Genomic DNA, 23,756 nt, shown 5'->3' on the forward strand with positions numbered 1-23,756 from the left:
CTAAAATTCATTACATTTACAGAATTATACAATAATTTGTTCAACAAAATCCATTACGCAAAAAGGCGAACCCTGCCACGCCCAAAATGCAATAGCAACGTCAACAAAAACAACAAAGACGATCAACGACTCGATCTATTAAATTTAAATGACTATTGTTCCTTGACTCAGTTTTTCCATCGGAAGGGGGGTCGGTATGCCTGTGGGAGCATAATTGTGGGGCGAGGACCGAGAGCGGTGCTTTGTGACACGACATCGAAATAAACATATATATATTCTTCGCTAATTGTAGTTTTAGTTGTAGATTTAAGCACTAATTATCACATAGTAAACTTATAGTGTAGGCTTTTGTTTCCACTTGGACTTGCATTGACTTGCAGTTGACTCTGGGACTGGACCGCCAGCTCAGCGATATCCCAGCAGATATTTGGGCAGATAGGTGATCGAAGAGAGCAGGCTGTAGCTACGGATTGGGTGGAGATAGAAATAGATTGCCGGAGGCACGTGAAATTTAAGACTTCTCTCATTTATTGTCATCTGAACATTACAGAATCGTGTCACCATCAAATAGCTATATAACGTATATATGTATGTGTCTGTACAATCCTTATAAGTACGAGTATCTCAACCACCAATGTTAACCACAACCAAATCAATCGGAGCCCAGAACTCTGTAGTTGTCTGCTCCCCGGATGCTGGGATTTCTGTCCGATCCTCTGCGCTGTGTAGGGTTTTAGTATTTGGTTTTTCGGATGTTGTTTTTTTTTTTGTTTATTGTTGAATGTACCACACCAGTGCAGAAAGTAAAATAACTTGATTATTTATCGTGTTTAAAATAAAGTTTAAATGAAAATGGAAGATCACGAGCACGAGCACGAACTAGTGAAGAACACAATCAAATGGAAAGCAACCAACCACCACAGGGAAAACACTTAGGATTTACTGAATAGTACATACGAATTGGTCAGTCCGCGATAGAACCACGACTTCCACGACTTGGAGGACTCCTCATCGATTTTGGACTCGACGTCCGCGCAGAAGTGTTTCCGATCGTGAGAGCGTCCACTCTTGCAATCGCATATCAGACGCTTCTTGCACTCGGCATCGCAGGTTGGCCGAGCCGGCGAGTTTTTCCAGTAATATCTGTCGAAGGATCAATCAGCCATTAACTAAAGGCGAAGCTACACTTTTGTGGAGTTTAACCTACTTGTAGTAGAGCTCAAAGAGCTCCTGATTGTTGGTCAGTTCGTTGAGGAGGTTGTTCCAATCGCTGGGCCGTAGGGCCTTCATATTGTAGGCAGCACGGGCTGTGTATAGTTTGTACCAGATAGGATAGCCATACAGATTGGCCTCCTTGAGGTTCATTATCCACGACTCGTGGTCGATGACCAGCCGCGTCGTAGAGTCGTGATCCCCATCCACGTAGTACACGCGGTAGCCCGGATTCAGATCGTAGTACGGAGACACAGAAGGTCCTATATACGCTATGCTGTTGGGATGATCTGCAACAGAATATAGAAAACGAATAGATCAGAAATGTTGCACATGTTGTTGATCTGTAGATCGTTTCATACTCAGATCATGTGGGTCGTAGAACATTTCAAACTCATCGTAGTGCGTGTGGCCGTAGAACTGAGCCGTGATTGTGCTCTCGTAGCGGGAAATGATCTTGTAGAAGTTGCGCGACCAGACCTTCAGACAATCCGAATGTCCTGGCGGTATGTGGCCTATCACATGTACCTTCTCATTGGAGAACTCTGCACTCTGCAGCTCGTAAATGAACCTAAAGCGATCAAGAGATTTTGTAAGATCTGGGATCCATTTCATTGGCTCAAGTCCCTATGCTCACCATTGCAGTTCTGTGGCCGGATCCGTGGAGTTGAGCAGCAGCCACCAGTTCTTGTTGTTGCAGTAGTTCATGTTCAGCGAGATGATGCGGAATCCGGGACGTACCAGCACCGAGTAGAAGGCACCACGCCGCACCGTGTGGGTGACACTCTGGGGCAGCCAGCGCCGCCATTGGACGTCGAGTTCGTCGTACAGCCAGCTGATAGAGATGTCCACCTGGTTGACGTATGGCGGCGGAAAGCTGTTCACTGGCGCACTCTCATGGTTTCCCAGGGCCGGGAATATGGGGATGCCGGGGAACTTCTCCACCATCTGCTTGACCGTCTCCTTAATGATGGCCAGGTTCTCCTCCTTCGTCTGGTTCCAAACATCGTGGGGCGGCAGGTCGCCGGTCCACAGGATGTAGTCGATGTCCTTGTGGGTCTCGGCAATGTGCTCCAGCATGTGGTCCACCGTCCGCTTAGGGGTGTCGCACTTGCGGTAATCGCCCCACTTGCCGGCAGCCGCATTCGGTGTGGCGGGCCGCCCGCTGCTCAAGCGGCAGCAGAGAGGCTCGTTGCAGTCCGCGTTCGAGCCCTCGGCGTAGTGGGGGTCGTAGTGGGTGTCGGAGATGTGCAGTACCTTGAAGAAGGGTGCCGCCTCCAGGGGGATGGGCAGATCGGCGAGACGCGGCGGCTTGGGCACCGGCGGGAAGATGACCTCCCACTCGTGGTACGGATTGTAGACGTCGCCGCAGCCATCGCCAATGATGAAGCTGCAGAGCTCGTCGGGACTGAGGTTCACCCGCTTGATCACGTAGATCAGCTCGCTGCCGAAGAGCTGGGCCACGCCCTGGCAGACTCGCGCGCTCTGGATGTTCAGGTTGGTGCAATAGTCTGAGATCATGCGGATCAGCTCCGCGTCCGTCTTGCCCGACTGGATCTGGTGCTGCAGCATCCCGGATCCGGCGCGGCAGGCCGTGCAGGTGACCTTCGACATCACACTGTTCTCGATCTCGAACGCCACCTGCTTGAGATTGAGCAGCTTCAGCGCCTTGTCCACAAACGGCGGATACACGAGGCCATCGCCGGAGCCCACATCGTACCACAGCATGCGGGATTTGGACGTCTGGTTATGCCTGATGCTCACAAGGCGCTGCAGGAACTCGGCATCGGAGCCATCGCCAGATGTGGCAGCACTGTGGGTGCGATTCGGATGATTGACCAGATCCAGGTGCGGCTCAATGCTCCGCGGCTGCTCCTCAATCACCCACCGCTCCATCCGCGGCTGCGTCCAGTTTATCTGCGGCCTGAAGCGTGTGAAAAGGAAGGGGAGTGCTGCAACTGTAAGTGAAAATCCAATTAGAAACGATCTCCCATTGTGTGAGACGACTCCACTCACGACGGTGCTCCACTTACCCTCTGTCACCATAGATAGAACTGCGAGAAGAGCGAGTATCATGAGTGCGATGAGCCTGCAGTTTCCTCTGGGACTCGGCCATGGCGGCTGCTGTGTCATAATTGCTGGGAGGACGTTCTGCCTCTGGAGCGGCCAGTTCCACGGGCAAGTGGCAGTCAGCAGTCGGCAGTCTGCAGTTGGCAGTCGGGGGCTTGACCTACATGCATCCGAGAGTACATGCATGCATATACCCGAAAGCAGAGACAACGAAATTGAAGAGTCATTATTATGTTAAACGAGTTTCATTATTATGAGGAGTGCTCCTTCATCAACGTTTTTCGGTTTGCTTTGGTTTTAATATGCAGTTTCTTTTTCCTACTTTTTCAGTCTGTCGACCCAGTAAAAATATAAAAAAATATGAGCAATTTATGTAATTTCTGCCATAGGGTCGTAAATAACCATGTAACATAACTTCGTCTTTTTTTAGTGACTTGTTAAACAAGCTTCGCAATTAAACAGCATTAAGGAAATGCCTATATTTGTTACACAATCCTGAACATATGTACATCCCACGACTTATTTGGCTTTATGTGTCGCCCTTTAATATGCATTCCAATATCACACACACACACTTGACCTTTCAATTGCCCAACACTGGCAGAATCTATTTTCCCGTTCGCATTTGCAATTCCGTCTGTGTGTGTGTGTCTGTGTGTGTGTCTGCAAGCGGCTTCTATCACCATTTGACAGCACTTAAAATCTCGTTAGCTGTAAATGGCTGACATGTTGGAACACCCACAACATCAGCGGCAACAGGGGGCATGCTTCAGCATCATCGGTTGCCTTGCAACTGCCACCACTTGACACTGCCATTGCCCCACGCAACATTAGATGAAATTATTGCAGTGCTGTTATTTGGATTGACAGATACATTTGTATCTCTCTGGCCCCAATGACTCGCGTTCTTTTATTTCGTGTACCTAAAGCGCATATCACAGATCAAATGTAATGGCGGTGCTGCTTTTCATAGTTTTTAGCAGCCTTATCAGTGTTTCCCTGGATTAAAAACAAATAGTTGCGCTTTAAATAAGATTTAAACTCTTTAATTATAGAATTTTCAGATTGTTTCCCTTCATTCCAAGAGCCAGAGAGAGAGAGAGAGGGTTATCAATCTACCGACACTGTTGTTGTGCAGCTGCTGCCAGATCTTATCAGTGTAAACTATATACATATACAGCGAGATGCACAAGGCACACACAAATAACAACACTCTTATCAACATATAAGACCTCATGTTATTCAACTTCTGTTTCTTTCCATTTTCGAGAGAGGTGAAAGTTCATGTACATATGTATGTACATTTCCAGCCTATGATTCGGTTGAATATCTCATTTGAATCCCTCAGAGTGAATATCCTCCTCTTGTATGAGTAATAGCAAGCTAAATTGTATCTTTTTATTCGTATCAATTGCCAGAGCTATGTACGTATCAGAGTATCACATGACACGAAATCAACATAGCAGCAACACTCGTACTCGTACTCGTATAATCAAAACAAACAAATAAAGCAAATTGATTTGTTTGCCTCCCATCCGAGCCATGGCGGGGCTGCGGCTGCGTCAACCTTCAGTAGAGCTCAATGCCATCACATTGGATGTCATCCAGACATGCCTTATGCCTTATGCCTCATACCGTTTGGCCTCATCTATTGGTTGGGTCTGCCAGACAGATAAAGCGCCACTGTTGAGCCACTGGGCGGGGGCTCTGGGGCTGTGTCTGTGGCTGTGGCTGAGGGTACATTGGCCTCCCTGGAGTGAAATCGTCACCGTCTCGGAGTAGAAAGAAAACCAAACTTTTTATTTGCCATTTGCCATTGCGATTTGTGCAAAAATCGAAAGTGTTGCCCGACACAGAGCACAGGGTTCACTTGGAATATCCACTATTGTATTAACACACTACAATCGGACGGGGAGGGGAGAGGAGGGGAGCGGAGGAGAACTCGTTTCGTGGACAAGGTTAGGCACCGCAGGTTAGGGACAGCACTAATTTCCAGCTGAATGCAGGTCAAGTTAGAGCCGTCAAAATGCTTGAACCCGACAGCACAGCCGCTATACAGATACACAGCTACACAGCTAAACAGCTCAAACAAAAGGCGTTACAAAACTATCAAAAGCTAAACGAACGCATAAATGTTTTTTACAAATGTTTCTTGGGGCTTATCGAACCGGTTTATCGGTTATGGCTGCTGCAGCACGTGGTCGGGCGGTAAGTGGATTTTTGGCACACCATCTGCATCCGATGGTTCTCAGCTTTCCCATTCAGAGTCGCCTTCATTCAGGGCACGATTCCCCTCTCCAAGCGTACAGCCGTCCAGCCCGCCTGCCCCCGAAGAAGGGCCAGGGCAACGCACAAAGAAATCAGCTCCGCTCCCGGCGCAACGGTAATTCCGAAAGAAAAAGAAGTCAAAAATGTTGTACGCGCCCAAAAACTTTCACTTTCTTTAGAAATTATATTTTTGATAATTTTCGTATAATTTCTTCTTTCTCTCTCGCCTGCCCCGTGGCAGCGGCACATGAAATACTCTGGAATGTGCTAACAACCAGTGCTGCTCCCGCACCGCACCGCACCGCACAGTCCCGTCCCCAACCCACACCCAATCTTGTTGGCTTTTTATCTCAGACTCCCTCTGCCTCCTCTGTCTTTTTAGAGTCTATTGTATAACGGTGCAGGCAGACAGGCAGACAGACAGGCAGGCAGTCAGGCAGTCACGCTGCATGTAATGATTTAATGAAAATTTCTTGTTTTATAATAATTAGGAGAGAGATGGCAGACGACCCCTAGATGGATGGTGGGGAGGGGAGGGCGGAATGAATGATATGAAAACGAAAGTGAGTTTCTTTTGTTTTTCCAGAAAAGCCTTAACCAAATGTGGAAATGCAATACACGTATGCTTGGATTTCACAAATAAAAGCACGTCAGGGAATCCAATCCAATCCCAAGCAAAGAGCGCGTATAATTCTGAAAAGCATTACATATCAATCCCAGTTGATTTCAAATGACATTTTTGTGAGTTCCAGACAAGGAAGAAATTAGTTCTACTGTCATTACCAATTGAGGCACGTCGTACGGAAAACAATGTAAAATGTGGTAAATGAATCGGCAAAAGTCTGATCAAATCTCTCCTTTTAGAAGCATTTGTTGATCTTTAATCCACACCCCGAAATTTCTGGGATTGATATTCATGGTCAAGCTTCAGTATACATACGATGGTCACTGGAATAGCCTCGTCATGACCAAACCAAACACTGGCCTATTTATTTGCTTTTGGTTAGCAAGAGCTAATTAAATATGCACCCGCCGAATACCTGACACGCACAGCAAACTGCACGCGAATAGAAACAGAAACATAAACAGTAACAGATACAGATACGGAATGCCAAAGACGGACAAAACCAATGAAAGCGCTGCGTAACCAGCAGCCGCTCAAGAAGTCTTGCGTATGCCAAATGAATACCAAATCAATCGAGAAAAATAGAGATGGAAATACAGAGAGCGAAAGATACATATTTATGGAGACAGAGAGAGAGAGAGAGAGAAAAAAGTGAAACAAAGTGCAGACGGATGAGATGACAGATTTACAGCATAACTCATGATTTTGCAAGCAATTCAGAAAATGCACGGTCTGCGCATGCGTGACAGACAGTCACAAATCCAGAAGGAGGAGAAGGCAGACGGGCAAAAGCCAACGCCAAGTGAAATGCGCAAACGTGTTTTTCCTGCGCTTCTGACGAAATGTGTAACAGTAAAAACAGTAAGAAAACTACCACAACTGGTTTAGTAGCAAACCAAAATATTGATAGCCACCACCCCTCCTCAATGGATGGGTGTTCAAGCTTTTTGACTTGCCGCACTTACCTGTCCAAATAAATTCACAAACAATCAATATTTCTTTGCTTTTCACACACAATCTCACCGGCGAAGACGAAGACGAAGACGAGCGCCTGAACTTTCGTTCTTCACTTGACTTGACCCACAACGAACCGAACCGAACCGAGCCGAAACTGCACTGAACTTGCTTTTGTTCTTTTTGTTTGGATTTCGATTTGAGCTTAGGCTTGGAATTGGAATTTGATGGGTTTTCGTTTTCTATTTCTTTCTCTGTTTCGCTTTTTCTTTCTTCAGCTCTGCTTGGCGCTTTGGCTTTGGCGGGTACACTTTATTTATAGACAATATTGTGCCATAATTCGCGACTCTCCTTTGTCGATTGGCCTCATTTATTTACGTTTCATCTGTTTAGTTAACGCTTTTGCTACCCACACACAATACAATACATTACAATACAATAAGTACTCGTATTTTGATATTTCTTTTTTGGCATGCACTTTACAATCGTTGCTTCTGCTTTATTGGTTGCTTCTGTCGTAGATTTCACCCGCTTTGACTGAGTTTTCAATGGAGCCAAACGCGTTTCTCCGCTACGAGTCGTGAAACGCGAACAGACAGAATAAATGCGATGGATGGCCAGAGTAGCTTTCGAGCCGAGCTTGCTGATAAAAATTCATGATCTGTACACCAGAGAGAGAGAAAGAGAGAGAGAGTGAGAGCGGGAGATCTGTGGAGCGCATTTCGTATGTTGTAGAGAGCTCCATGCTTTTCAGAGAGGTAAAGCTTTTTATTCACAGAGACAATAACAGAAGAGAGAAGCGTGTGATGTACTTTAAGCTCCGGCGACCTGCATGAATAACTTTTGACTGTTAATTAGTTAGTCTGATGTCTAATCTCCCTAATAGAAATTGTTCTACTATTGTTTCGAAACGGAAGTACATATACTGTGCACAGCAACCAGCTAATGAGCTTAAGTCACCGTAATTAAAATTAGTTAGTCTGGCTTCCATTTCAGTGTTTTAATCGGTTGGTGTGGCTATAACTTTATAATGTCTGTAGTTTTCCACTACTTTTATTTAAATATTTCAATTATATTTACATTTTTGCACACACTCATTGATACATTTCAGGGCAGAATTGCAGGGAGTGTGTTGCCTATCAGTGGCCGTAACAATCATTTTCGCGGACTGAATTGGAGGGGGACATTAATCACTCTATTAATCAATCTCTGCTAACCGTTAGAGACCGTTTATGGCAATGCACTCGATTGATTTATGACGCTGCCTATCAGTATCAGGCTGAGGACTCGATTGACGCACTCTGGGAATCGTCGCGACTATGGGCGACGGGGAATACGTCATGCTTAAAGCTGAAGAATCGCTGTAGGCTGCTCGGATCGGCCTCCATCTCGACTACTCGCTGGGCAGAGGGCTGCTCCACGCCCCGTACTTCAGTGGTTGGTGGTGGATCGTGCGCGGGATAACAACGCCACGTGATAGTCAGCTGTCGGAGGCCACAGCAGAAGCAGAAGCACAGGCCGCATCGCTTTGCCGGCTCCGGGGATTCCGTGGGCATTGGTCCGTCCTGGCCCTGTCCGGGGCGGCGGCAGCAGATTAGGTCCATGGTCTTCTGCTTCAGCAGGGATACAGTGCGAATGGTCTGGGTGAGGAATGTGTAGAAGAGCGGGTTCAAGGCGCAGCTGAGGAGATTCAGGATACCAAAACTGAAGTAGAGCAGCCAGTCGACGGGCTGCGAGTAGGAGCCGTACAGGCGCATGATCAGAAAGATCCAGGCGGGCAGGCGCAGGCAAATGAAGACAGCCATCATCAAAATCACCACGACAACCATGCGCCGGTGTCGAGCCTCGCGAGCCTGAGCCGCTGGTCCCATGGCACTCGGTGGCTCCTGATTCATGTTGTTGGCCCTTGGAGCTTGTGGGCTGGGAGGGATCGAGGGCAGGGGAGGCTTGTCGATGACAAATGGCAGGGCCACGCCCATCGCACTCGCCAGGGAAGAGGGCATCAAAACATCCCCATTACTGGCCGCCGGCAGGGGCTTGAATTGTCCCTCCTGATCCGGCTGCTGCTGCTCTTGCTGGTGTTGGTGGTAGTGGCGCCGCACCCAGAGCTGCCGCGCTATCACCGCGTTCAGCCAGATGAAGCTCACGATGCAGGGCAGGAAGATGAGGGTGAACAAAATGACGTAGTAGAGGCCCTCGTTGCTCTGCGTATATATAGAATTGCATAAATGTTTTTTCCCACGCCAAACGATAAGATAATAATCCCATAATCGCCCCGATCCCCAAGTAGTGCGATAATCTATACATGGACTTACGACGCCCGCCAGGCACATGCTGACCAGCTCCAATTCTGTGACCTCCAGCTTCTGATCTGTCTCCCCGTCGTCGTCTTTTGTCTGCTGTGTCGGGGTCTCCAGCTCCAGGAGATAGATTCTTTGGTACTCGTAGATGCCAAACAGTGGTGCAGAGGCGCCTATGGAGCACACCCATATGAGGCCCACGCAGAGACAGCTGTAGCGGATGTCAGGGTTCCAGAAGCCCAGCACTGGCCGCATCACGGCCAGGTAGCGGTCCGACGCAATGGCCACGAGGGTCAAGCTGCCGGAGAGCACCGATGTGGTGGTCACAAAGGGCACAAACCTGCACATAAAGCTGCCAATGGTCTGAAAAAACAACCAAATTCAACAAAGGTCGCCAACCGATTAAACGCGGGACTCACCCACAACTGGAGATAATCCGCATGGAACTGCGCTATATAGGACACGGTGCAGAAGACACTGGAGACCACATCGGAGAAAGCCAGCGAGAGCAGGCAGGCCCGAAAGAAAGGGCGCAGTTTCCTCCTGGTGTTCACATAGATGGTGCTCAGATTTCCAAAGAATGCCATTAGAAAGAGGGCGCCCACAACGCACATAAAGGCATTCCGCTTGAAACGACTCAACTGGCTGAGGTCCTCCACGAAGATGCCCGGATAGGGCTCTCTCGCAGGACTCTCCGTCACTGTGGTGTTCTTGCCCAAGGCCCATTTCAAGTACAGCTCCAATTGCTTCCACGTGTAATGTAAGAGCGCCATTTTCAGCTGCGCCCACAAGTACGCAACAGTTTTTCCGCGAGCACACACTCCTCCAACCTCGAAAGCGTTCGCATCAAAACTGTCGAAAGATTTACAACAGATATGGGCTTTTAACTCCGGCTACCTACCGCTACCGATTGGCTTTTATGTTATAGTCCTAGTATTATCGCTTCGTCGGAGCCCGCTTATCGGGCGACATCCCAGATAGCTATCGGCTGTCATTGTTATGCGCACCCCGTTGCACATCCTATCAGGATGGATTGAATGGAAGAATGATGAATGAATGGTGATGATGATGATGATAGTGGTAATCGCAGAATATTGATCAAATGCGTTGTACATACAGCTGAGGTCAACATAATAGTAAGTTATTTTTCTTGGTCGTCTATATTTTTGAATACAATACAAGAATAATCGTACATGGAGGATGGAGGATGGATTGCAATGACTTTCCCAATTTCTCAAGTAAAAGATTGTTGAACACTCCGATTTGATATAGCTTTGATTGCATATTTATTTGCGACATTCTCTTGGATTTTTCTCCATATATAGCACATTTGTTTATTGTCCACCTTAAGTTGCACAAGTTCAGCTTCAAAAAATACAACGCCTTCAACGCACATACATACATATACATATACATATATATTCGTAAAGGTATATTTAATATATGTGGTATATAGTAATATATAATTATGCTTAGCTAAAAAATACACGCAAATTCTTTGATTACGGATTAAACTTAACAGCAAAAGCCTAGAAAAAAGTACCTAAATGTAAACTATTCGTAAGAGTGCTAAACTAAATATCGAAAAAACGATTACATATACGCGCAGGCAGGCAAAAGGAAGGCAAACGAAACATTTTATACAAACATTTATAGAGCTAGCTACGATCGAAATTACAAAACTAAGCACTCGAAAATACTTGGAATCTGTTGGCAAACATAAATCACATACTCGCACAGACACGCGCACACAGATACTGACATACTGACATACTGACAGATACAGTTACAGACTCAGACAATCACTCACACAACATTTGCCACGAACATTTGTATATTTGTATAGGTGTATAGTATAGTCTTTTAACCAGCGTAGTATTGGTAGTAGATAGTTTTTTTAGATAGTTTAGTTATCATATAGTAGGTATAGTAGATTAGGTAGCTTTACAACGACGGATAGTTTCTTGCTTTATTTGTGGTATTCGTATTCAGCGAAGCTTTTAGTGTTGGGGCCCAGTTAGTAATAGGATTCGTGGGATCCATCCAGGCACTGGCTGGACATGTGGATGGTAAGCGTCTGATAGGGAAGCGGTTTGCCCATGCTCAGATTGGCCGTCACATAGACGAGATAGCTGGAGCCGGGCATTAGGTTTAGTATGGTCTCCGTTTCGATGTTGTCGGCGCTGTAAAGAAACGCAAAGGATATAAGACATGACAGATCCTCTGAATCTTCGGCTTGCCTTTGCTGCCTCTCCCGACAGGTCATCCACTGGAAGTTCTTGTACTGCATCACCTGCTTGGGCACAAAGTCCATGCAGTAGTTGGTGGAATCCACAACGCTGCGATTACGCTGCGGCAGATTGAAGACAATGATGCAGTAGCTGCAACGAATGGAGAGCAACCGTGGCTATTGGAGAACTGTTATCCCGAATACTGGTATTTTTATAGATCTACCTGAGATCCCGCTCATCGGGTGAACCGTTCCAGGCTATGGTCGCTCGATTGCATCTCGTACGCACATTGAAGACGCTGATATTCAGCGGCAGCTCCGGGAGATCTCTAAAGAGATGCTCACTGCTCACAGCCACCTGCAGGAAGGGGGAGAACTATCGCTTAGCCGGGGCTCAACAAAAACGGGCTTTACATCCATCCTTACCAACACTTTCTGGGCACGCACCGCCTCGTCCTCGTTGCTGGGCTCGAAGCGCATCAGATAGCGTTCGCCGGGCTGGACCCCATCCTGCCGAAGATAGGTGGGCCGGTAGAAGGCATCCGATCTGACTACCTCATTCCGCTGGCGCAGCAGGTTGACTCGAATCTCACTGCCCGAGCAGGGAAGAAACAAGTGGCGCATATACGCCGGTGGCGGCTCCGTCTGCGGCACCTTGAAGCTGTATACCTGCATCCCGTGCTGCCCGCCGATCTTGAGCAGAGTGAGCGACTGCTGCCGCAGGGCCATCGGCTGGGTGCGGTTGAAGCTCACCTGGCTGCTGCTCAGCAGCATCGTGAGGTTCTGGCGACTCTGATGGACCCCGTAGAGATCCAGCTGGTAGCTGTTCTTGGGCAGCAGTCGGCGGAGCACTTGCTGGCGTCTCTTCCCAGTGCACACAATGTGGAGATTGTGGCGCGGGTTCAGGCGACGCTCGCGCTTTGGAGGCGAGCCCCAGATCAGATCCAGGGGACTGCCGCCGGTGGAGCAGCCAGAGGCTTTTGGATGATTTTGCTCCACATAGGCCCCAACGGCCTGGCAGAAGTTGTCAAACGGATTGCGGAGCGACGCTGTCACCATGCGCTGGATGACCAGACAATAATGCATGGCATGGTAATCGAATTTGCTGCAAGGGAAATCGAAGAAAAAGGGATTCAGGCTGTACATTAACAAAATTCAGCATTTCCACTCACCTTCTGTCCCATTTGACCACCATTTGACGCTTTCGCACCCGATTGTGGGTGCGAATGTGGATGCGATGCGTTTCGTTGAGCAGCGGCCACGACTGCTGCGGATGCTCTGCCAGGGCGTCCACTTTCAGGGCGCCGGCCTGTCGCGCCTGGACAAAGAGATCGTACTGGCCGGGGAGGGCGCAGGGAAGCACGAGACTGCCCACAGCAATGCCAGGGCCAGGTGTAACGGCTGCTGGTCGCAGTACATTCGCTGCGGATCGGGCCATTTGATGATCACGATGATGAGGTTGAGGTTGAGGTTGAGACAGTGCTGGGACAGTGCTTACCTGTTTGATTGTAGTACATCTTGCGGCCCACGGTCACCGAAAAGAGAATCGTCAGCGGCGTCGAGGCGTTCAGGTTCAGCACAAATCTGCAAGACGAGAAGAAGGAAGACGAAGGCGTGTTCAGACGATGGGACGGACTAAGTGAGCTGTTAACGCCCTTTGTCAAAAATGATGACACTAAATTATCACACGCAATTTGTTCTGACTGACGCCTGTGGCTCTGTCCCGAGTCCGGCACATGAGTCAGCAGGTTTTGGCTATACTATACCCTATCTAAGGCACTTTGATTACTATATATGTTCATTCGAAGTAGGAACTTATTTGAATGGCCATGAGTCCCACACGAACCAACCAGTTGCATTATTGGGGTTTTGAAAACTTAATTGAAACTGAAAGGAGTGTATCGTTGCTTGAAATGTTCAAGGAAGAACGAAGAAAGATAATCACTCCATAAATGGTGACAAAACCAAACCAGACCGTATTTAAAGAGTCTCCACACTTTGCCTTGCCTCACAAGCAACATGTATTTGTTTGTCCATCGCCTTGATGCTGTTGCAACATTGTTGCAGCCAAAGATTGAGTCCAAGTAGTCTGTGTTGCTGCCTGATGGAAGTTCTTTCTGCACTGTAATTAAATAAGAAATTTACGAGCAGTTTTTCTAATGACAAACAACGGCAAAGACAAATGCCCGGCCCGATGCACCCACACAGGTCCTTATATGATGGGCAGTCTAGGATGCAGGATGCAGGATGCAGGATGCGGGACGCAGAGGATAGCTATTGGCCATTGCAGCAAATGACTCATTGACTTGGCTTATGGCCGTTGGCCATCTCAAGTTTTATTTTTATGACCAGCTACTTCCGGCCAACGCCATTTGCCCAGCACAGTCCTCAAGCGACGCGCGCCCCCGCAGCAAAAGGATGTTCATGTCCGTGGACATAGATGGTATATATGCATGTTTTTGGCTGGTCTGCCAAAAGGTTCTCTCTCTGGCATTCCCCAGCCCAGTACCAGGCCACCAGCAGAAGAGTGATGGAGTGTTTTAATGCATTCGACCATTGTTGGGCGGCGGCGCCGCAGCGACTGAGCCAATATTTGCTTTAATTTAAGCCTCGCATGTTGCAATTGCATTGTTTGCTGCCACTGCCACTGCCGTTGCCGTTGCCATTGCTGTTGCTGCTGCCACTATCCTTGTTGTCGGCCATCTGATGACAGCAGTCAATTATATAAGGCAAACATCAGCCAAAGACGAAAGTTGAATGCGCTCGATGGGCAATGATTTAATGGATTATGTCCAATCCGACTCATCCGACCCATCCCACCCATCCGAGAGCATAATGGACTTGGAATGGCTGCGAGAGTGCCATAAATTTCCCAAACTCCCAAGAAGAATGACTCAGGACAACCCAGCTCCAGCTGCCGATATGCTGCAGCACTCGTATGTAGGGTGTCGGGCAGGCACATCACATGCAGCGCAGGATTCACAGACATGTGCCCCACGCAGTTGACTCCCTATCGCTCAGCGTGACAGACAAAATGTGGTCGAATTACCAGAGTGCGATCTGCCGTCCTCTTCTGCTGCTGCTGCTGCTGCTGGTGGCACTGGAAAGGGTACTCGTCGTGTATGCCATAGTGAATCCCTCAAATGACACAGCCAACACGGTGATTTATATGCTGCCCGCCAAGGATCTGGGCCCAGAGACGTGGCGTGCAGGGGTGGACTGCCTGGACAGCTTTTCCCAGATCTTCTTCTACCGGCATCCCAGGGAACGTTACACCCGCTCCTATAACCTAATGCTGACCAATGCCTTCAACCTGTCGACGCCCGCGGATCAGATCCAGGAGGGATTCCACAAGCTCATCAACGAGGCGGTCACCCAAGCGGGGGAGCCGCATCGCTCGGAGCTTTTTCAGCTGCGCGTCGTCTCCGACCACATGAGCCACCAGGAGAAGAGCAAGAACTTCGGCGAGCTGCTCCTGGCCGACAACTATGTGATCATTGTGGACACCGTCGAGCGCCTCCTCAGCCTCATGAGCCGCTATGTGAGCCGGATGCGATCGTGGAATCCAGGCGCGCGCTTCCTGGTGCTCTTCCACAATCCCCAGGTGCACAACCGACCCTGGCGCGTGGCCTCCCAGATCTTCAACGAACTAATGCAGAGCTTCTACGTGCACCGGGTTGCTCTAGTATACGCGAACTCCTCGATGGACTACAACCTTCTGGTGAACGACTACTACAGCAACGTCGACTGCCGCATCCTCAGTGTCCAGAGCGTGGGCCAGTGCCACGAAGGACAGCTCTTTCCCAACCCCAATGCCGTGCACGCGGCCATGACGGACTACATGACTGGCTTCAGTCCGAAGAACTGCACCTTCTTTGTGTGCGCTTCCGTCTCGGCTCCTTTCGTCGAGGCCGACTGTATCCTGGGGATCGAGATGCGGATATTGGGATTTATGCGCAGCCGATTGCAGTTCATGGTGAGTCCAAACGATATTCCAAAATCTGATTCATTCCGTATTCTTTCCCTCAATCAATTAGATAAACCAGACGTGCAGTCTGGAATCTCGGGGGGAAATGGACAGTTCTGGGAACTGGAACGGGCTGCTGGGCAAACTGACAGATGGCGAATGCGATTTCGTGATGGGAGGCTACTATCCCGACAACGAGGTGGCAGAGTTCTTCTGGGGATCGGACTGCTACCTGCAGGATGCCCACACCTGGTACATCAAGGTGGCCGATCGCCGGCCCGCCTGGCAGGCTATGGTCGGCATTTTCGAGCCGAGCACCTGGATAGGCTTCATTGTGGTTCTGCTGATCAGTTGGCTCTTCTGGTTCGCCCTGGTTAGCCTGCTTCCGGAGCCGGACTACTTCCAGCAGATCAGCCTGACGGCCATCAACTCGCTGGCGGTGTCCATATCGGTGGCAGTCCAGGAGCGGCCCGTGTGCCAGACCACGCGTCTCTTCTTCATGGCCCTCACCCTGTACGGCCTGAATGTGGTGGCCACATACTCGTCCAAGATGATAGCGACCTTCCAGGATCCCGGCTATCTGCATCAGCTGGATGAGCTCACGGAGGTGATGGCCGCAGGCATACCTTTTGGTGGGCACGAAGAGAGCCGCGACTGGTTCGAGAACGACGACGACATGTGGGTCTTCAACTCGTACAACGTTTCGCCGGAGTTCACGCCGAAGACGGAGAACCTGCTGGCCGTGAAGTGGGGAAAGCGCTGCATCCTCAGCAATCGCATGTACACGCTCCAGAGCGCCCTTGCAGACGACATATTCGCCTTTCCGGAGAACGTCTTCACCAGCCCCATCCAGATGATCATGAAGGCGGGCTTCCCCTTCCTCTACGAGATGAACAGCATCATCCGGTCGATGAGGGACGTGGGCATATTCCAGAAGATAGACGCAGACTTCCGCTACAACAACACCTATCTGAATCGCATTGCCAAGATGCGTCCCCAGTTCGCCGAGAACGCCATTGTCCTCACCACGGAGCACCTGAAGGGGCCCTTCGGCATCCTCGGTGTGGGAGTTCTCTGCGCCTCCGTCGCATTTCTGGCCGAGCTAATGATTCGCCATTGGCCCTTCAGGCTGCAGGTCAAGCAGCAAAGTGAAATCTCTGCTACTCCGCGTACTCGTCGCACTCGCAGGAAAAGGACCTCTCGACATTTGCGGAGGAGCCAGTGGGAACGGCAAGTTCAAGTGGCTCCAGTCATACGATTTACGCCAGTCAAACGACGCAAAGTTCTCTAGAGACAACAGGGAATGTATTTGGATTTGGTCTTGAATAGGGATTGGGATTCGGATTCGGATTGGGATTGGGATTGGATAGATAGACAAGCAAGGGAAAAGGCAAACTAAAACAAACTACGAGCTTGGGCTGCGATAAAAATTGACTCAATTCCCATAAATTTGAAATTGAGAGACAACCCCAACGCGGTCTTCCTTGTCTTCCTCCTCGTCGCTGTCGTTTGCGTCGTCTGGTCTGGTCTGGTCTGGTTCTGCGTCTCGTGTCTGGTCTTTGGTCTGGTCTGGTCTGGCCTGGGTCTGGTCGCTTCTGTTACTTTTCACGCGAAATACTTAAAATCAGAGACAAAATTCTATTTTTGCAACTATCACGAGAGAAGACAACAAAAATGAACAGCAGAAGCAGATGCAGGCAGGCGGGCGGGGAGTCTTACAGCACCCCTTGTTGGACGGCAGCCACCACCCCTGGCACTCCACTTTCCGCAAATTGACAATCAGCTTCTGCTTCTGCTTCAGCTTCAGCTTTTCCCAGCAGGAAAAACTCCAAACCGAAAACAGAGATAAAGAACAAGTTAAGGAGCCATTCCTATAAGTAGCACATTCGCTGATTGCACAGTCCCTGTCCCTGTCCCTGTCCCTTTCCGTCCCGTATATAAGAAAAAGTCACTGCATCCAAACAAATATCTCTTCTAGTACCTAATCGGATTGAAGAAGTTTTGATTTGAAAATACTCGTATCTCGTATCACACATAATGAGTGAAAACAAATTCTTTTTGTTGAGAAAAAAGCAAAAAGCATATTGGAAATTACTTTGAAAATTTGAGTTAAATCTATAATAAATTCTGAGGAAAGAAATTCCTATAAATCTGTTATCGCTTTGAAAATTTCTTTGGAATTTACTCTTCTGCCGAAGAACATATTGTTCCCTTTTTGTATCTGATACAATTTGTCATCAAGTCCAACAATGGCTTTCAAAAGGAATTTCCATCCAATAGGATTACTATTTGGTGTAAATAAAGTTTGATTTCCACTCGTATTTCACTTGGAATCTTGTCTGTCTGCTACTTATTTCTCTATTATTTGATATCTCTATCATGCCGCAACATACCGATCCTATGAATGATTCAGACCCATAACAATGCCACACAGAAATGGGCAGAGGAGCCACACTCAATTACTCACACCGAAATGGGCGCAGTGAGCACTTAGTGGCTCCTGGCCCCCTACCTTTCGTTCTTTCTGTTTGGCGAAATTTTAGACTATTGAACTATGGCGCTGAAGTACCTACTCGTACTACCCGTTTGCCTTGCCTCAGTGTGTCTGACTAAGAGAACTCTCAGCCCCCATGCGTCTCAACACAAATCGAGCGACGACGCTTCGCGACGCCCCTATGTCTGATATGTTCGTACGGTTCGGTTCTATTCTGATGTCGATTCTGATGGTGATGCTGATTCTTATTCTGATTCCGATTTCAGTTTCAGTCTGCTGCCGTCTCGGCCGAGTATTTTCGTACTCTGGCCAGTGCTATAAATACTATACTATACCCACTGTAGGAGATATTCTCTGGCGACGCAGAAAGTTGTTCCGAATGATGACGATGACGATGCCGCTGATGACTGTGATGTTGATGTCGATGTCGATGATGGGGCAATGGGTATTGTGCGAAATTTCTGCGGCAAGGTTCACTCAAAAAAACAAAGAATTATGCACAGCTTTTTATTGCAAATTGTTGCCGTAGCTGTAGCTGCTGCTGCTGCTGTGTTGCGGTGTAGTGGCTCCTTTGATACGCTTACAAATAAATAGTTTCACGCCATAAAGTAGGGAACGAGAGCACGGAGAGAGGTGTGGGAGGAGACTGTCGGACAGGGCAATAAAAGTTGTTTACATCGCTTGAGCCTGCGGCGCACATAAAAATGCAACAACAACCCAAAAAACAACATCAACACATTAATAGAGTTTTTGTTTTGATATCCTGTAGACAACAAATGTGCCAGGGAAGGGTATACTCGAATGGAAAGATCTGCGATACATCTGGAAAGACCTAAGAAATGCCGAGATATATATTGCATCGTAGCATCCTTGATAAATAGCAAATGTCTTATGTAAGGGGTATCCCAGAGTCGAGGTCCAAAAGGTGGCCACTACCTGGTGCCTATTGTGGTGCGGTTCTGTTTTGATTTGAGGCCGCGCTGGCTGGATTGGATGGTTGTCTGAGTGGCTGCCACAACTAGAGAGGAGAGCGGATGCTACAGGTGGCCGCTATGGCGCGGTGGTTTGGCAGCGAATGATCGCATTGGGAATTGGAATTGTGCCGTCGAATTAAGTCGTTAAATTAATATTTATGATTTGTTTGCGCAAAAATATTAACGGCTGGCAAACAGTTGATTGGCAGGGACCCGGAGGGAAGGCAGGCAGGATATGCGGATACGAACGATACGAGCGATGCCAACCGGGTGGGACATGCACTTTGAGGCGGATCGTTGCTGATTCTAGCAAAACTCTTAATGACTGCACGCGCCATAAATTGCGCTCGCGACTCTGGCGACCGACTCGCTCCTTTTCACACGCTCCGCAAACTGGCAACTCGAGACGAACATCACGTACTCGGAGTCTGACTCTGTCTTTGGCTCTGGCTCTGGCTCCAACTCGAACTCTGGAGACTGGAGCTGGATACTGGATACTGAATACTGGATACTGGAGATGTAGTCGGTCAATTGGAGCACTGCAGGGTCGCGCGACTCTAAAACTCAAGAGAGAACCACTAGTGCTCGTACTCGGATCTCCAACAAAATGAAGTAGAAATGGCTCCGAAAAAGGAGATGGCGACAAACCACGACATTAATTTGAATGTTTGCTAGCTGTTTGCTGTATGGTATGCCGAATGATCGAATGTTATACGAGCCATAAGCCAGGGGTCTCTAGTTCCTGCAAACCGTCGAACGGAGAGCACGTCCATTGGAGATGATGGAAATGAAAATCCCTGGCCCGACGCAGGCCTGCCTAAGCGAAAACGTGACGGGCCCAAGGCCCAAGGCCCAAGCCCAGGTCCAGGCCCCGTCAAAGCAATGAAACTCGGAAAAAAGAAAAATAACATTGCTCATACGCCACGTGTTACGCTGAAGTGCCACAGTGGTGTGGCGCGGCGCTCATGGGAAGCTCGTGGTTATCAAAGGGAATTCAGATTTTAGTTTGCAGAGTAGGCTTGCAAGTTCTTGACTCTTTAATAAAGAAGTATTCCATTGCATTCCATTTGACTCAAATAAGAGACGTATTCTCACAGCAGTAATGAGATATCAAGTAAAAATTTGCCGAATACATAGCCAATTTTTCAGGGAATCCCAATCCAATGTGCCAATATGTGGCAGCAGCTGTAAGGCCAACAAAAATCCGCACACTAGACCCACAAAAAGAGGCAGAGACAGACACATGCCCCTGTGTGCACGTACTTATTGGGCTACAGTACAAAAAATCTGGCTCTGGTTTGAATTTTTTTTTCGGGCCAGCCACACGTCGTGGTTATAAATTATTTTTCCCCTGCTCGGTTCTTGCTCGGTTTTTCTTTGGAGGCGTCCCTAGCTTTTTGGCGTTGGACATCTTTCGTGTTTGTTTGGCCATAATTTGATTTGTGTGACAGGCGGCGTCGCCATCGCACTTAGCCATATTACAAGACCGCGTCACTACCCACTACCCCACTTACCGCTTCTTCTGCCGCCCCTCCAGGGCGATATGCACGGGCACATCCACATACAGGTCCTCCACATCATCGATGTCCTTCAGCAGTTTGCGGTATCTCTGCAGCTTCTGACATCGCGCCGTCGCCGACGTTGGCACCGGCCCGGGCATCGGGTGCACCGGCGATGACAGCTGCCCGGATGGGCCCATGATGATTCGATTGCTGGCCAGCGGCATGTGGGAGATCTCCGCCAGAAGCGAGCCACTGAGCAGCAGCACCAGCAGCAGAACGAGTCCTGGCATCCTGGCCAGCTTTTCCTTCACTTCACTTTCTATATATGTAGTAGTTTATTAACCAAAGACTTCCTGTTTTGTTTTTGGATTTGCTTTCGATTTTGTTTATTTGCCTATTTTGGCATTTGGTAAGCAGAAAAACTTTAATTCTTTGATTCTGTGTGGTGTGGTGTTGTGCTGTTTTTTTGAGTGTGTTTGCGGGTAAATTTCTCTATAAGATTTCTGCTCTGCAAACTGGAGTCATCAATTCTGCCATACTGCATAAGAAAGGTATCTTTGCTAAGATCAAAGAGAGTGATGTATTCTTTTACCCTTTTTCAGCTTAAATATCATTCACTGAAGCATTCCGGAATGAGGTGAAAGATTGAATTACTGGCTTTAAGAACTCGAGATAGTACAACAGGTATCTCTGTATGGAAAAATGTGTATATTGGCAGAGTAAGCCATGATGGTGGGCATGCTCTATATGTAGAGGGCTATCCCTTTTCTATTATCTCCTTCTCCCTACAATCTAATCCTTGCTGCACGACATCTGCTCCATTATGACGCACTGTTCTATCTCTTATCCGATGATCCAAAGCCTTTAGCTCTCCTTGAGGATTCCTGCCGCTCCAAAGAGATTCCCAGGCAAAAGTTCAGCAATCCTTCATGGGCCTGCCTGTTCCCCCTCTGTTCTCTGCACAATTAAGGCCTGTCAAACCTTTGACACACGTCGCCTGCTGTCTGTCCCCACTTCTGCTGCTGCCTCCTCTCCCTCTCCCTCCCCTCCCCAGCCCTGCCTGCTACTTTCCGTTTTGTGTGGCGACAACTTCTTTGACTTGCCGCAAAATTGCCAAAAAGAAAAAAAGGAAAATATGGCCTTCTTTGAGGGGAGGCACACTGCGCCTCGTCCTCCCTTTTTTTCGTATTTTTCTCTTCTTCTTTTTATTTTTTTATGTTATATTTTTTGTTGGTTGTTTGGGGGGCGCCCAATTAATTTGGGGCTGCAGTGAATCGATTCTTGGAACTGTTAGATTTGCTAATTGCGGCTGCCCGCTGACCTTTGGCTCTGTTTCTGCCTCTGCCTGTGGCACGCCACACACCAAAATCAATTAACGTTCTACGAAATTTGCGTGTGCCGCAACAATTGGTCAGGAGATTGAATGCAGCGGGGGGGCGGCGGAGAATGGGGGCCTTTGCCACCTGTGGCTGGGGGCAACAGCAATTAGCCGGTCACACACCCGCACACACGCACACACACACACTTAGAGCAGCTCCATCTACTCTTACTTTTGAAAGCACTTTTTCATAAATTGTGATTTGTTGTTGCACGCATAGTTGTGCGGGCGGCGGGATGGGGGAGGGGTATGGGATACTTGGGTTCACTGTTTTGCTTCTCCTTGGGAAACTCTTACTCGACGGACGGCACACACGCGACACGTTTCCCGGGTGTTTCGCTCGGTTCTCTGGTTCTCGTCCGCGACACGAGTACGTAACGGAAGCGATGCGGCACAACTGCTTTGGGGCTGCTTGCCTCGTCTGCCTTCCTTGACGTGCAAACACAAAATGCCCGAGAGTCGTGCGCAAAGAAAGCCAAAAGCCCGAGCGCATAGCGCGCCAGCGTCCCACAGAGCAGCGACGTCAGCCGTGGCAGTAGCTGAGCCACTGGCAGAGGCAGCGCAGCCGGCAGGCAGGCAGCAGCCCCAAAACGAAGAAGTCCGTCCCCATAAAGCACGAAGACGACACGAAGTCTCCCCCACGCACACGCACACATATGTATATGTATATGTATATGTATATTTATATGTATATTTATATGTATATTTATATGTATGTGTGTGCCTCAATTAATGTATTTTTTTGTGTGTGTACTTTTGGGCCCGCTCATTGATGAGGCTGCTGCTGCTGCCTCCCTTCTTCTGTCTTTCCTTTTTTTTCGCCCTCTCTTTTTTTGGACTCTTTTTCTGTTGTTCTTTCCGCGGCAATGTTTTTTTGTTGTTGGTTTTTGAATTTCATTGAAAACAGAAGAACAGAACAAGAGTCGCCTGTCGTTGTCGCTGTCGAAATCGAAGTCTTAGTTGAAATTGAGGCAGAAACAGATGAACAACAAGAAATGCGTTGATTTTTTATGCCCGGCACGTGACTTTCGGTGCAAGCATTGAGCGCCACTCGGCCACATCCATCTGCAGTTGCTGCATCTCCTGCTTCTCAGCGCCTAAAGTGCTACCCGCCATGTAATCGGAGCTGCCCCAAACACGGAAGATCCACATTAGATACGAGATACTAGTGATCAAGTGAGCGGGTGATCTTGTTGCCGCAGCTCTGGCACCCCGACATCTGATCATCGTTTATGCGGAGCGGAGCGTGAAACTCTTGGGAAACCATTCGAAGAGTATATCTCTAGATTCGGCACTGATGATATTTATTACCTTGTTAAGCAACAAATAATCTTGCATTAATTCTCCACCCATTCCGGAGTACGTTTCATTCAGACGCATAAACCAAAAATAGTATGTACATAGCTAGGTCTCAATCTGGGGCTGACCAGCCCCCAACTGCAGTTCCCATTCGAAAAACTGCGCCAACGTCAGCGCGAAACCGAAAACGCAAGAACATTGTAAAATTTTCACAGGCCGCTTGCAGTTTTGCTGAATTTTATAAAAAAAATGTTGTCTCCCCCTATCCTACCCTTAGACGCCTGTCTGGCCAGCGGCCGCCGCCTTTCCCTGGGTTCACCTGTCTGCTTGCATCTGTCTGCTGTGTGTGTGTGTAAGGGGGGCTTTCCCAGAATTCTGACAATTCAAAACGTACGAAAAAAAGAACACCATTTATACTGAAACAACATTTCTTCGCTGCGGCAGGAAGGAAATGAGTCTGGCGTCTGGCGGTAGTGAAGCAAC

General features: G+C 48.4%; 4 protein-coding genes across 9 annotated transcripts; 1 reads left to right on the forward strand and 3 right to left on the reverse strand.

The window, feature by feature from the left end:
• Positions 1 to 255: 255 nt before the first annotated feature.
• LOC4805622 (sphingomyelin phosphodiesterase) lies at positions 256 to 7,739 on the reverse strand. 3 transcript variants are annotated; one of them, XM_004444505.3, is made up of 7 exons: positions 7,141 to 7,739; positions 3,246 to 3,442; positions 1,850 to 3,170; positions 1,575 to 1,783; positions 1,208 to 1,502; positions 958 to 1,143; positions 256 to 463 (listed from the first exon to the last, which is right to left on the reverse strand). In XM_004444505.3, the coding sequence occupies exons 2-7, from the start codon at positions 3,343 to 3,345 to the stop codon at positions 406 to 408; spliced, it is 2,169 nt and encodes a 722-aa protein (XP_004444562.2). In that variant the 5' UTR covers positions 3,346 to 3,442; positions 7,141 to 7,739; the 3' UTR covers positions 256 to 405. The 3 variants fall into 3 exon arrangements, with proteins under 3 accessions (XP_004444562.2, XP_033233717.1, XP_001361994.2); XM_033377826.1 differs by lacking the exon at positions 256 to 463 and adding an exon at positions 506 to 721 and having other exon boundaries at positions 7,576 to 7,738; XM_001361957.5 differs by lacking the exon at positions 256 to 463 and adding an exon at positions 506 to 721 and having other exon boundaries at positions 7,141 to 7,738.
• A 444-nt stretch (positions 7,740 to 8,183) lies between these two features.
• Positions 8,184 to 10,432, reverse strand: LOC4805623 (uncharacterized). The gene is made up of 2 exons (XM_033377827.1): positions 9,849 to 10,432; positions 8,184 to 9,792 (listed from the first exon to the last, which is right to left on the reverse strand). Exons 1-2 carry the CDS (start codon positions 10,200 to 10,202, stop codon positions 8,404 to 8,406), a joined length of 1,743 nt encoding a protein of 580 aa, XP_033233718.1. The 5' UTR covers positions 10,203 to 10,432; the 3' UTR covers positions 8,184 to 8,403.
• A 254-nt stretch (positions 10,433 to 10,686) lies between these two features.
• nord (neuron derived neurotrophic factor nord) lies at positions 10,687 to 22,436 on the reverse strand. Of its 4 annotated transcripts, none has more exons than XM_015185255.2 (8): positions 22,272 to 22,436; positions 20,609 to 21,134; positions 13,158 to 13,243; positions 12,832 to 13,081; positions 12,086 to 12,764; positions 11,884 to 12,017; positions 11,670 to 11,810; positions 10,687 to 11,612 (listed from the first exon to the last, which is right to left on the reverse strand). In XM_015185255.2, the coding sequence occupies exons 2-8, from the start codon at positions 20,884 to 20,886 to the stop codon at positions 11,447 to 11,449; spliced, it is 1,734 nt and encodes a 577-aa protein (XP_015040741.1). In that variant the 5' UTR covers positions 20,887 to 21,134; positions 22,272 to 22,436; the 3' UTR covers positions 10,687 to 11,446. The 4 variants fall into 4 exon arrangements, with proteins under 4 accessions (XP_015040741.1, XP_033233719.1, XP_015040742.1 ...); XM_033377828.1 differs by having other exon boundaries at positions 20,609 to 20,990; positions 22,233 to 22,436; XM_015185256.2 differs by having other exon boundaries at positions 20,609 to 20,990; positions 22,272 to 22,435.
• Positions 13,950 to 17,147, forward strand: Ir60a (Ionotropic receptor 60a). The gene is made up of 2 exons (XM_001361960.4): positions 13,950 to 15,635; positions 15,697 to 17,147. Exons 1-2 carry the CDS (start codon positions 14,625 to 14,627, stop codon positions 16,915 to 16,917), a joined length of 2,232 nt encoding a protein of 743 aa, XP_001361997.3. The 5' UTR covers positions 13,950 to 14,624; the 3' UTR covers positions 16,918 to 17,147.
• Positions 22,437 to 23,756: the final 1,320 nt, after the last annotated feature.

Source organism: Drosophila pseudoobscura, chromosome 3, assembly GCF_009870125.1.
Source record: "Drosophila pseudoobscura strain MV-25-SWS-2005 chromosome 3, UCI_Dpse_MV25, whole genome shotgun sequence".
NCBI classification, from domain to species: domain Eukaryota; kingdom Metazoa; phylum Arthropoda; class Insecta; order Diptera; family Drosophilidae; genus Drosophila; species Drosophila pseudoobscura.